The sequence below is a fragment of the Bos grunniens genome, chromosome 11, assembly GCF_055505025.1.
Source record: "Bos grunniens cultivar Pamir isolate PY7600 chromosome 11, Bosgru_T2T1.0, whole genome shotgun sequence".
NCBI classification, from domain to species: domain Eukaryota; kingdom Metazoa; phylum Chordata; class Mammalia; order Artiodactyla; family Bovidae; genus Bos; species Bos grunniens.
The window spans coordinates 77,627,984-77,640,715 of record NC_141175.1 but is presented as its reverse complement, the minus strand read 5'-3'; the positions used below and the strand labels follow the sequence as shown (position 1 = coordinate 77,640,715).

General features: G+C 40.1%; 1 protein-coding gene and 1 long non-coding RNA gene across 4 annotated transcripts in view; one reads left to right on the top strand and one right to left on the bottom strand.

Moving 5' to 3' along the window:
• Nucleotides 1-12,732, top strand: part of MSH6 (mutS homolog 6) — a 33,805-nt gene that overhangs the window by 19,324 nt on the left and 1,749 nt on the right. For all 3 annotated transcript variants that reach the window (XM_086327078.1, XM_086327079.1, XM_086327077.1), the window contains exons 2-5: nt 3,614-3,816; nt 6,511-6,680; nt 8,106-10,650; nt 11,683-11,951. In XM_086327078.1, the coding sequence (XP_086183204.1) occupies nt 3,614-3,816; nt 6,511-6,680; nt 8,106-10,650; nt 11,683-11,951 (3,187 nt within the window). The remainder of the gene's footprint in view (nt 1-3,613; nt 3,817-6,510; nt 6,681-8,105; nt 10,651-11,682; nt 11,952-12,732) is intronic.
• LOC147363347 (uncharacterized) lies at nt 238-5,110 on the bottom strand. Its single transcript, XR_015137004.1, has 2 exons — nt 4,658-5,110; nt 238-564 (listed from the first exon to the last, which is right to left on the bottom strand). It is a non-coding gene; the product is annotated as an uncharacterized LOC147363347 (long non-coding RNA).

Here is a 12,732-nt window from a genome sequence, read left to right as displayed (position 1 = left end):
GTGCCTCCCCCACCCGGCCCAATTCTTAACAGCAGAGTTAAGTTATACATAAGATTCTGAAAGTATAAGTTTATGTTTAGGGTGAGGTGATGTTAAAAAAACAATTTTGTTTTTAAACAATTCAGTTTATGATGGCATTTTAGCTTTACAGATCTGATGATTGTAATTAGCTTTTTATGTGTTTCTTCCTCTAGTGAGGATGCACGTTTATTTGCTTTTCAAATACATTTAAAGACATTAAAATTTAAAAATTCTTTGTTTATTTACTTCTGGCTGTGCTACCATTGCTGTGAAGGCTTTGCTTTAGTTGTGGCAAGCACGGGCCCCTCCGGTTGCACTGTGTGCCGGCTTCTCATTGCTGTGGCTTCTCCTGTGCAGAGCATGGGCTCAGGGCACTCGGGTTTCAGCAGTTGCAGCTCCCAGGCAGGTTCTAGTGTACAGGCTCAGCAGTTGTGCACGGGTTTGGTTGCTCCACCCCATGTGGGATCTTCCCAGATCAGGGCTTGAACCCATGTCCGCTGCATTGGTAGGTGAATTCTTTACCACTGAGCCACCAGAGAAGCCCTAAAGACATTACATTTTCAAGTTGGTTGCTTGGAAAGGAATCTATGTCAATTTGAAACCTTTGAACATCGTTTTACAATTTGTTGTACAGTTTGTTCGCTTTTATACAAATGACAGTTTTAAGGTAACAGTCTTAGAAAGCTCAGATTTCCTTTGGGATAAAAACTATATTAACTTAGTACTGTTAAAGGTATAGAACTCAAAGTTTTTTCTCCCATGTCTTGGGTCTCAGCTGGAAACTTGAGTTACTCTTAATTGAGGACAGACAGGAACTTTCAGGAGGCAAGTGTGGCCATCTCATATTTTTTGCTTAAGAATTTTGATCTACATATTTAGTTTCTAAGACATCTGAGATACTTGCAAGTGCTTTGTTGCTTCACAGAGATAAAACAGAATTGTTAGTTTTGGGGCATCCTGATCCCTTGAACTGCAAATGTACCACCAAGATGTTCATTCTTGTCAAAGTCCCTGATGTGCTCTTTTCTAAAGAATGTGTAACTTTTATAGACATGTATGTAATGAAATAGCTACCTTTGAATTAGCCATACCTTAGTCCTTACCCTCACATGGGCAAGGAAAACAGTCTTCACTTTTAAAAGCACTAACACTTTGTATGAAAGTGAAAGAGGAGAGTGAAAAAGTTGGCTTAAAACTCAACATTCAGAAAACTAAGATCATGGCATCTGGTCCCATCACTTCATGGCAAATAGATGGGGAAACAATGGAAACAGTGACAGACTTTATTTTTTGGGGCTCCCAAATCACTGCAGATGGTGACTGTAGCCATGAAATTAGAAGATGCTTGCTCCTTGGAAGAAAAGCTACGACCGAGCTAGACAGCATATTAAAAAGCAGAGACATTACTTTGCCAACAAAGGTCCATCTAGTCAAAGCCATGGTTTTTCTAGTAGTCATGTATGCATGTGAGAGTTGGATTATAAAGAAAGCTGAGTGCGGAAGAATTTATGCTTTTGAACTATGGTGTTGGAGAAGATTCTTGAGAGTCCCTTGGACAGCTAGGAGATCCAACCAGTCCATCCTAAAGGAAATCAGTCCTGAATTGGAAGGACTGATGCTGGAGCTAAAACTCCAGTACCTTGGCCACCTGATGCGAAGAACTGACTCATTTGAAAAGACCCTGATGCTGGGAAAGATTGAAGGCAGGAGGAGAAGGTGACGACAGAGGATGAGATGGGTGGATGGCATCACTGACTCAATGGACATGAGTTTGAGCAAGCTCCGGGAGTTGGTGATGGACAAGGAGGCCTGCAGTGCTGCAGTCCATGGAGTTGCAAAGAGTTGGACATGACTGAGCAACTGAACACTTCGTGAACTTGACTCCATTCTGGCAACCTGACTCCATTTTGGCCAGCCTGAGCTCACCTAGGGGAGGAACTGCTTCAGACTAGCCAGTGATGAGTTCAGGCTTATTGATGTACACATCAAATTTCATCTCTTAAGGGATGAAGGGCAGCCAGGCTGGACTGATGAGTATCCTTACTGGTTCCTGTCAGAAAAATCGACTTTGGCCAACAGTTTGTAGTCTGATGTCTGAAGACTTTACAGCCAGACATATGCTTCCTATGAGGAGACGTGTTCATTGGCATAACATATATTTGCTCTGGTCAGTCTTCTAGAAGTTACTGTCATAGAGTTCAGACTCCATTCTGATAGTGTATTTATATATGGACAAAGGTTATTTTCCTCTTTTAGCAACAGAAAAGGGTACAAATTTAGGGTACTCTCAGGACCTAACATACAAGGAAAGCTTGTGGTTTCCTGATCCCAGTGTGATAGACTTTGTGGTTAAGTGGTTGCCCGGCTAAGTTAAGGGAAAGCCTGCTTGACAGTTCCACACAGAGATAAGGATCTTTGTCTCCTGTTAACAAATGGATATGTTAGTAATGAGGAAACACTTAAGATACCTGAATTGTGCAGACATAGCTCCCTGTTTGAAGATGACCCCTGTGGTGTTTGACAGCAATAATTATAAACTCATGCTGGTCACTACAGTTTTCTAAGTTGAAAGAAGAATGTACTTTAAAGGCCCTGGATGTAAGCACCAGCTGAAGCCATGCTCCTGTTCTGGTTTCTTTTCTGTCTAGCATAGGGATTTCCACATCCACATTTTTTGAAGAAAGAAATACTTAAGTTTTATGATTGAGCCTGAATAAGGTGGCCTTAACTGATTGTTCTAAAATATCTGAAATATTCTCTTTTGTAATGTACTTATTTTATATTTGTCATTATTCAGTGAAAACCTTTAAGCAGGCTTAGAAAATCATGGTTATATACTACTGGAGCAGGGTTTATAGTTGTTGTGACCTCTCTATCACTGAGGGACTCTTGTATAATTCTCCTCCTCCTCTCCCTTTCTCAGGAAATCTTCAGGGCTAAGTCAGTTTTTGTGAAGATTAGATCTCCTGTTGATTCTGTAGGTTTATTTATACAACTAGTTGTGTACACAATTATTTTGGGCACAGTACATACTTACCTCTTAAGTTTTCCCACAAAACTAGATTTTTAGGGATGGGCTAGGGGTATTAGTCTGCTGGCTTTTGGGGTATTTGGAATACATTGGAGCAAAGTTTTAATGAAATAATTTTTAATGTAAGTATAGCAAATTTGCCTAGGCATTATGCTTGATATTTTATTAATACTTTGGGTCAGATCCTGTTCCTAATGTATACATGTGGTAGTACAGATGTAATAATTTGAATCACATGTACAATGAGTTTGTCTTTTTCCTGCTATTACCAGTCTATCAGAATTCTGCCAGTTTTTAAACCTTGAATAATTGTGAGATAATTTCTAACTTTAATACCATTATATTTGTGTTGTCTTGTGATATTTGCTTATGATTTTTAAAAATGACTTGAAAATTTGATTTTAAAAAATCATTAGTTTTAGAATTTCTGTGCCTGAATATTAATGCCAGAAAATTTCAAAGGTGTCTTAAGATACCTTCCTTAGAACTGCTTGTTTGTAGTAATTGCCTTTAATGTAACTTAACAAAGTATTAACCAAATTATGTATTTTCTCTTGGCAGCAGTTCTTGTGACTTCTCACCAGGTGATTTGGTTTGGGCCAAGATGGAGGGTTACCCTTGGTGGCCTTGCCTGGTTTACAACCACCCTTTTGATGGAACATTCATCCGTGAGAAAGGAAAGTCTGCCCGAGTTCATGTACAGTTTTTTGATGACAGCCCAACACGGGGCTGGGTTAGCAGAAGGCTATTAAAGCCATATACAGGTAAGAGATTTACTTTGCAGGTTGGGTATGTTTGTAAGATAGAACCCATGCACATGTGAGTCTGAATGTTCGTGTCTCCTACACAGTGGATTTAAGCATATTTTACTCCAATAAATTTTAAGAGTGGGTGTGGTAAAAGCTTCTAGCATGGGAAAAGGATAAGATGTAGCTGATCTTTGGCCAGTTTGTAGCGTGGAGTTGAATTTTTATTTCTGTCCTTCTGAGCGACTTATAGCAATATCAAAATGGCAACCCATTCCAGTACTCTTGACTGGAAAATTCCATGGACAGAGGAGTCTTGTAGGCTACAGTCCATGAGGTCGCAAAGAGTCGGACACGACTGAGCGACTTCACTTCAAACCCTTAAAGGAAAAAGGACTTCATGATTGGATCTCCTGATGGATGACAATGCCAGATTCAGACATGAAAAAAAGTGTTCCTATCTTGCTGCTACTGCTGCTAAGTCGCTTCAGTCGTGTCCGACTCTGTGCGACCCCATAGACGGCAGCCCACCAGGCTCCCCCATCCCTGGGATTCTCCAGGCAAGAATACTGGAGTGGGTTACCATTTCCTTCTCCAATTCATGAAAGTGAAAAGTGAAAGTCACATCGCTCAGTCGTGTCCGACTCTTAGTGACCCCATGGACTGCAGCCTACCAGGCTCCTTCATCCATGGGATTTTCCAGGCAAGAGTACTGGAGTGGGGTGCCATTGCCTTCTCCGGTTCCTATCTTAAAAGGTTCCAAAAGAAAGACAGTGTAGCCAAGATACAGAACATATAGATCAGTGACATACTCTAGGACAGGTGGAGAAGCATGCGACCTTGGCTTCAAAATGCTCACCTTATGAGCACATCTGAGTTGAGTTTCACATCAGAAACTAGACTTCCGGAACCTTGACTCACTCTTCCCAGGCCCAGCCGTATTTATCACAGACATCAGCAGTCCTGCGCGTATGGTTTCACCTAGGCTGGCTGCACCCTGTCAGTCTCCTGCAGTGCATGTGCAGGGTGACTGCAGGATGCATGTCATCCTGGGCATGCACAGGTTTTTTCCATTATCTTCAGACTCCTGGCTAGGACATTGCTGAATTCAGTATCTTGGAATCAGAACAGTGGTCAGTTTCCCAGAAGCCTGGGAATCATGCCCTTTTGGTCGTATCACTCCTCATCCTGCAGGGCAGATAGGCCTGTGTAGAAACCTGATGTGCAGGGCGAGAACAGAGTAAGAGAATTTACTTTAGTCTTCTCCATTAATTTGCTGTATAATCTTGGCCAAAGTAACTTCTGTTTGCTTATATGCAAGTTGGACCAGATGATAAATGAGGTCTTCTTCCAGGACTAATTTTGAGATGCTAAACCAAGCCTTGGCAAAAGATGACTAAAAAGAGATCAAAAGTTTATGTTGTAATTATTTTATAAAGATGTGCATATTGCTCTTTGCCCTTTAAATTTCCGAATTGTTGCAAAACGTATATGTGAATAAATCCACAAAGAGGTGTGCATGAAAACAGTAGGCCTTTGGTGGGGGGGATGGTCTTAGGGTTGTAGTTTGCATTAGAGGTTTTGGGGAATGGTGGTGATTGATACTAGATCGGCAGGGTGAACACAGCTGTAACAGGCACTTTGGGAAAGTTCACAGCCACTCTTAATGATTTTGACTGCTGCAGTTTGTAGTTTTGGTGCAGCTCTTTAGAGAAATAAGAAATTGCAGCTTTGTTTTAGGCAGCTCATAAAAGTTGCTAATTCCATGGAAATTTAGGATGTCCCATCAGTTTTAGTATACTGAAAGGAGGGAGTAATGTAATGTTTGGATCTGTTAGACAAATTCAGGTTTGATTTGCAGCTGTTACATTCAGGTAGAAGAAAACAGACATTCCTAGTTAGGCCTCTTGGAAAAGAATTAAAACAATTCTGTACCATTATAATTGTCTATATCTAACCTTTTGCTCAGTGGATAGACATGTCATTTAATACTATAGCTCTTTGAAATGAAATGAATAAAGGAAAAGTTTTACTTTAAAACAGAGCAAGACATTTTTGATGCAACTGTTTTGAAAAAACTTTAAAGTCTGTCCTGGGTTATTATCCTCCCAAAATTTAGGGCTCCTTAGAGTAGAATTTTTTTAAAAATCTGTCTTATCTACCTACCTACCTTGGGAACAAACTTATTGTTAATGTCATTGCTTCATTTAAGTTACAGTGTAGTTTTTGCCTTCCTTAAGCAATGTCTTTTAAAAAGGGTCTCAAATCTCCTTTACATCTTATGCCTCACCCGAAGAGGTGTGGTTTTAGGGTCCACAGTCTGAGGTCTTTCTGGAAGAGAGAGTGGTCCTGGGTGAACCAACAATTAAGGTAACTTAGAGGAGGTAAAATAGGTAATTCCAGTTTCACTGATAGTTTTACCCTGAAAATTCTTTCTGTGAAGGCTTTATTGATCTTATTTATATCAATCAAAAATAATGGGACATTAAAAATTATACCTGAAGGACTTCCCTGGCAGCCTAGTGATTAAAACTGCACTTCCATTGCAGGGGTACAGGTTCCATCCCTGGTCGGGAAACTAAGATCCCATGCGCCTTTGGCAAAACAAAACACCTTGATGGTTATCATTCTTGTTCGTTAGGGCAGGTATTATACATTGAGCCAAATGTCCAGCGAACTGTTCTTATTTATAAATACATGTTTGTTTTTTAGGTTCACATTCAAAGGAAGCCCAGAAAGGAGGTCATTTTTATAGTGCAAAGCCTGAAATACTCAGAGCAATGCAACGTGCAGATGAAGCCTTGAATAAAGACAAGATTAAGAGGCTTGAGTTGGCAGTATGTGATGAGCCCTCAGAGCCAGAGGAGGAGGAAGAGACGGAGGTGGGACACTGCTAACAGGCAGTTGTTACTATTGTTTGGAAAATGTTGAAAAGTAGGGAGGGACATGTTAGAGTGGTAATTTCCTATTTATTTCAGTTCAGTTGCTCAGTTATGTCCAACTCTTTGCAACCCCATGGACTGCAGCACGCCAGGCATCCCTGTCCATCACCGACTCCCGGAGCTTGTGTTTGGTACTCATACACACATTTTCTTACACCTCTGATCATATTCAATTACTTAAGAGTCCTCAGCAGTCTAGCACCCTTTTTTACTTAAGTTCTCAAGTCTGCTGGAAACACACATGCTTATAGGAGGGAATACCCTTTTGGTAACCAGTATAGAGAGCTAGGGACAGTGGGACATGGTGATAAAATTGATTGTGGTGTCTGATAGTAACTTTCTGTATGAGGGTGTGGAAATTATCCAGTTTTATGTTCTAATGCTTTTTTGTTGTATTTTAGATTGGTAAGAAAAAGTTGAAAGACAACCTTGGTTTCAAATATTAATTGTCACTTTCAGTGAATTAAATCTTAAATGAACAAATAATGGGTATACTTAAACATTATTTTCTAATTTAGTAAATTAATGAGATGTGCTTAAACAGAGTCATCTATAAGCTGCTTGATTTTGTTTTATTCTATTCTATATGAGATAGGCATATAAAATACATATTTTAAGAGAAACTGGCACTTCAGTGGTGGTCCCAGAGCTGGGGGCCTGGGTTCGATCCTCATCAGGAACTAAGAGCCCACATACAACGAGTAAGCCCGATTAGTGCAACTAAGAACAAGCGCAGCCAAAACAAAAAGAGAGAAAGAAATGTTTTTAATCTTATTTTTGAGGTTGAGACCAGGGATCATAACATTAATCAGATGTTTAGATCTGGGTAGTAATGACAAATCATTTAACCGTGTAACTACTTTACATATAAGGGAGGTCTATGAGAACTGAACGTGGCTTGCTGAAAAAAAATACAGCTGGTTTGTGGAGGAGCAAGGACTAGAACTAGAATGATTACTGTTTTTTTTTTTTTAATTGTAAGTAATTTATAGAATGGTAAACTTTATATGTTCAACTGTAAGAGGAGAGATGACCCTGGAAGAAAGACAAGTTTTTTCTACAGCTGTGACTGTTAATGAGGACATCACCTATGGGTATTGTCATGTATGGTCATCCTAAGGACTTAATTAGTATTGAATAGGAAAGAACTCTCATGACAGAATCACTTAATCCTGTATTGTGATATTTGTATTAATTTTAGGTGAAACTGAAATTGCTATCCATTGAGAAAGAAAATAGTTTATTTCTGAAGGTGGGTTCTTCTCTTGATATATGAAGCTGTAGCATATTGAGAGAGATTCCCTAGCAATATTGTCATTTTTCCAAATTTTACTCTTATATTTTAAAATATTCTTTGTCTCTCAGGTAGGTGCCACTTACACATCAGATAAGAGTGAAGAGGAAAAAGACATTGAGAGTGAAGAGGAAGTGAGGCCAAAGGTGCAAGGATCCAGACGAAGTAGCCGACAAATAAAAAAACGAAGGGTCATATCAGACTCTGAGAGTGACGTTGGTGGCTCTGATGTGGAATTCAAGCCAGACACTAAGGAGGAAGCAAGCAGTGATGAAATAAGCAGTGGCGTGGGGGACAGTGATAGTGAAGGCCTGGACACCCCCGTCAAAGTTGCTCCAAAGCGGAAGAGAATGGTAACTGGGAATGGTTCCCTCAAGAGGAAGAGTTCAAGGAAGGAAATGCCTTCAGCCACCAAACGAGCAACTGGCATTTCATCAGAAACCAAGAATACTTTGAGTGCTTTCTCTGTCCCTCAAAATTCTGAACCCCAAGCCCACATTAGTGGGGGATGTGATGACAGTAATCGCCCCACTGTCTGGTATCATGAAACTTTAGAGTGGCTTAAGGAGGAAAAGAGAAGAGATGTGCACAGGAGGCGGCCTGATCACCCTGATTTTGATGCATCCACACTCTATGTGCCCGAGGATTTCCTTAATTCCTGTACTCCTGGGATGAGGAAGTGGTGGCAAATTAAGTCTCAGAACTTTGATCTGGTCATATTTTATAAAGTGGGGAAGTTTTATGAGATGTACCACATGGATGCTCTTATTGGGGTCAGTGAACTAGGGCTGGTATTCATGAAAGGCAACTGGGCCCATTCTGGTTTCCCTGAAATTGCATTTGGCCGATACTCAGATTCCCTGGTCCAGAAGGGTTATAAAGTAGCACGAGTAGAACAGACTGAGACCCCAGAAATGATGGAGGCACGATGCCGAAAAATGGCACACATATCTAAGTATGACAGAGTGGTACGGAGGGAGATCTGTAGGATCATTACGAAGGGTACACAGACCTACAGTGTGCTGGAAGGTGACCCCTCGGAGAACTACAGTAAATACCTTCTTAGCCTCAAAGAGAAAGAAGAGGAGTCTTCTGGCCACACTCGCGTGTATGGAGTATGCTTTGTTGATACCTCTCTAGGGAGGTTCTTCATAGGTCAGTTTTCAGATGATCGCCATTGTTCCAGGTTTAGGACTTTAGTGGCACACTATCCTCCAGTACAAGTCTTATTTGAGAAGGGAAATCTCTCAATGGATACTAAGATGATTCTCAAGAGTTCATTATCCTCTTCTCTTCAGGAAGGTCTGATACCGGGCTCCCAGTTTTGGGATGCAGCCAAAACTTTGAGAACTCTCCTTGAAGAAGGATATTTTACAGACAAGTTAAATGAGGACGGTGGGGTGATGCTACCCCAGGTGCTTAAAGGTATGACCTCGGAGTCAGATTCTATTGGATTGACACCAGGAGAGAAGAGTGAATTGGCCCTCTCTGCTCTTGGTGGTTGTGTCTTCTACCTCAAAAAATGCCTTATTGATCAGGAGCTTTTATCAATGGCTAATTTTGAAGAATATGTTCCCTTGGATTCTGACATGGTCCATGCTACAAGACCTGGTGCTGTCTTTGCTAAAGCCAATCAACGAATGGTGCTAGATGCTGTGACATTAAACAACTTGGAGATTTTTCTGAATGGAACAAACGGTTCTACTGAAGGGACCTTGTTAGAGAAGATTGACACCTGCCATACTCCCTTTGGTAAACGGCTCTTAAAGCAGTGGCTTTGTGCCCCACTCTGTAACCCTCATGCGATCAATGATCGCCTGGATGCCATAGAAGACCTAATGGTTGTGCCTGACAAAATCTCTGAGGTTGTAGACCTTCTTAAGAAGCTTCCAGACCTTGAGAGACTCCTGAGTAAAATTCATAATGTTGGGTCTCCCCTCAAGAGCCAGAACCACCCAGATAGCAGGGCTATAATGTATGAAGAAACCACATACAGCAAAAAAAAGATTATTGATTTTCTTTCTGCTCTGGAAGGATTCAAAGTAATATGTAAAATTATAGGGATTATGGAAGAAGTCATTGATGACTTTAAGTCTAAAATCCTCAAGCAGGTCCTTACTCTGCAGACAAAAAGTCCTGAAGGGCGCTTTCCTGATTTGACTTCAGAACTGAACCGATGGGATACAGCCTTTGACCATGAAAAGGCTCGAAAGACTGGACTGATTACTCCCAAAGCAGGATTTGACTCTGATTATGACCAAGCTCTTGCTGACATAAGAGAAAATGAACAGAGCCTCCTGGAATACTTGGAGAAACAGCGCAGTCGAATTGGCTGTAGAACCATAGTTTACTGGGGAATTGGTAGGAATCGTTACCAGTTGGAAATTCCAGAGAATTTCATCACCCGTAATTTGCCAGAAGAATATGAGTTGAAATCCACCAAAAAGGGTTGTAAACGATACTGGACCAAAACAATTGAGAAGAAGTTGGGTAATCTGATAAATGCCGAAGAACGGAGAGATGCATCATTAAAGGACTGCATGAGGCGACTGTTCTATAACTTTGATAAAAATTACAAGGACTGGCAGGCTGCTGTGGAGTGCATCGCAGTGTTGGGTAAGGCTTTCAACAGGTTTGTTCCTAAAGCTTTAGTTAGTGATGCCCTGGGTGCCAGTTTTATATTGAAATTATAGCCCACTGGAAAGTCCCCATTGACTCATAACCCTAAACTCAAGTAATGGGTATATATTTTGATCAAATTTCAGTTGAATTTATAGTATTTGAGAAATGTTGCTTTTCAGCTATTTTTGAAAGGTGCATAGAACATTATGTTCTAAGACCTGCTGCAAGTCTTAGTTGTGGCACTTGTGATTGCTGCAGCAGCAGGCAGGCTCTAGCTCCCCAACCAAGGATGGAACTTGTGCCCCGTACTGGGAGCACGGAGCCTTCACCACTGAACCACCAGGGAAGTCCCAAGCTACTATGTTAATTTAAAACTATCCCTTGACCTTTGTTTTACACTCTACACACATATTTGAAAAGATTTTAATCTTTACTTGTTCTCTTAGCCCAAGTTATCACACTTACTTTTAATCTTTACTTGTTCTCTTAGCCCAAGTTATCACACTTACTTTTCTGAGTTTATTTCTGAGAGCCCAGGTTTATGTATTTGTAATTACGTAACCTCTTCAGTTTCCTAAATAATTTCCTTTTTCTTTAAACTTCATGGCCAACTTATTTTGAAGCCTTTGCTTATTTTAGAGTTTTGAAGTGTTTTTTTAGTTCTGAGGGTTTTTTCCTGTGTTTTGACAATTTCTACTTTGAGGGGATAGATTTCTTAAGCTGAAACTAGATGTTATTTCTCATTTTAATAATGAAGTAATGAAGTACTGTAACAAAGACATGTAAAACATTTAGGCTGATGACTCATTTCCAGCTAATGAATCCATTAACAAAGCAGTTTGTATACTGTGCAGTTAGAACAATGTCACTGCAGTGTCTACTTACAGAAAAAAATCTGCCTTTTCTAAAGTGGAACATGCTACCTCCACTAAAAAAGCATTTCTGAAAGACTTTTTATAGAAGTTGGGCCTTTGTTGGTTATCTCAAAAATAATGAAGCCTCACTTTTGTCCTCTCTCTTTACCAGATGTGTTATTGTGCCTGACCAACTACAGTCGAGGGGGTGATGGTCCTATGTGTCGTCCAATAATTCTGTTGCCAGAAGAAGATACTCCTCCCTTTCTAGACCTTAAAGGATCACGCCATCCCTGCATTACGAAGACTTTTTTTGGTGATGACTTTATTCCTAATGACATTCTAATAGGCTGTGAGGAAGAGGAGGAGGAAAATGGCAAAGCTTATTGTGTGCTTGTTACTGGACCAAATATGGGAGGCAAGTCTACACTTATGAGACAGGTAAAGTGTTACAAACGGTGTTACAAAACTTTGAGTGAATTTATTACACATTTAAGCCATTGTTTCCCAAAAAGCTCATGATAGTCACTGACTTACTGGTAAGCAGAGGAAAACTCCTTGAGTCATGAACTGTGTTCATTTCATTGGTCAAATATTTGCCTGATGTTAAAGGAAGTACTTCAGTTAAGAAGGTGAAGTTGGTTCAGGCCATGACTTTTATGAGCCCTGACTTTGCATCCATTTCCTTTGAAGGTTAGATGTATTCATAATGAAAGAAAATTATACAAATGTACATTTGTTCTTAAATTAGGTTCATTTCTAGGAAACCTTAGAACCATTGCACTTGTTCATACAGGAAAACAAATATAATTCATGACCTTTAGTTAACTGTTGGGAACTGCTTTTAGGGAAGACAGTAAATGTATTTTCCTAACCTGTCAGGGGTTGGCTAGTTACTGAGCTAAACATGATTTAGATTTAGGTTTAGAAAAAATGTAACAGAGACACTGGGCCCTTGACAAAAAATTTTTGCTGACCCTCTTATTCTACTGTACTGTATTATATACTTTATACAAATTTGCTGACTGGAGAGGAGCAGTAAAGGTTTTTAACCTTTTCATTTTAAATCAAAATTATCTAGAGAGCACAACAAAAAAAGTACCTGGGAGTTGGGGTGTATTCATCCTCTGAAATTGTTTGGTTTGCAATGGGTTCTAGGCATCAGCAGTTTTAATCCTACTGTTCAGCCAGAGTTGAGAATCAATCACTAGTGTAGTGGGTT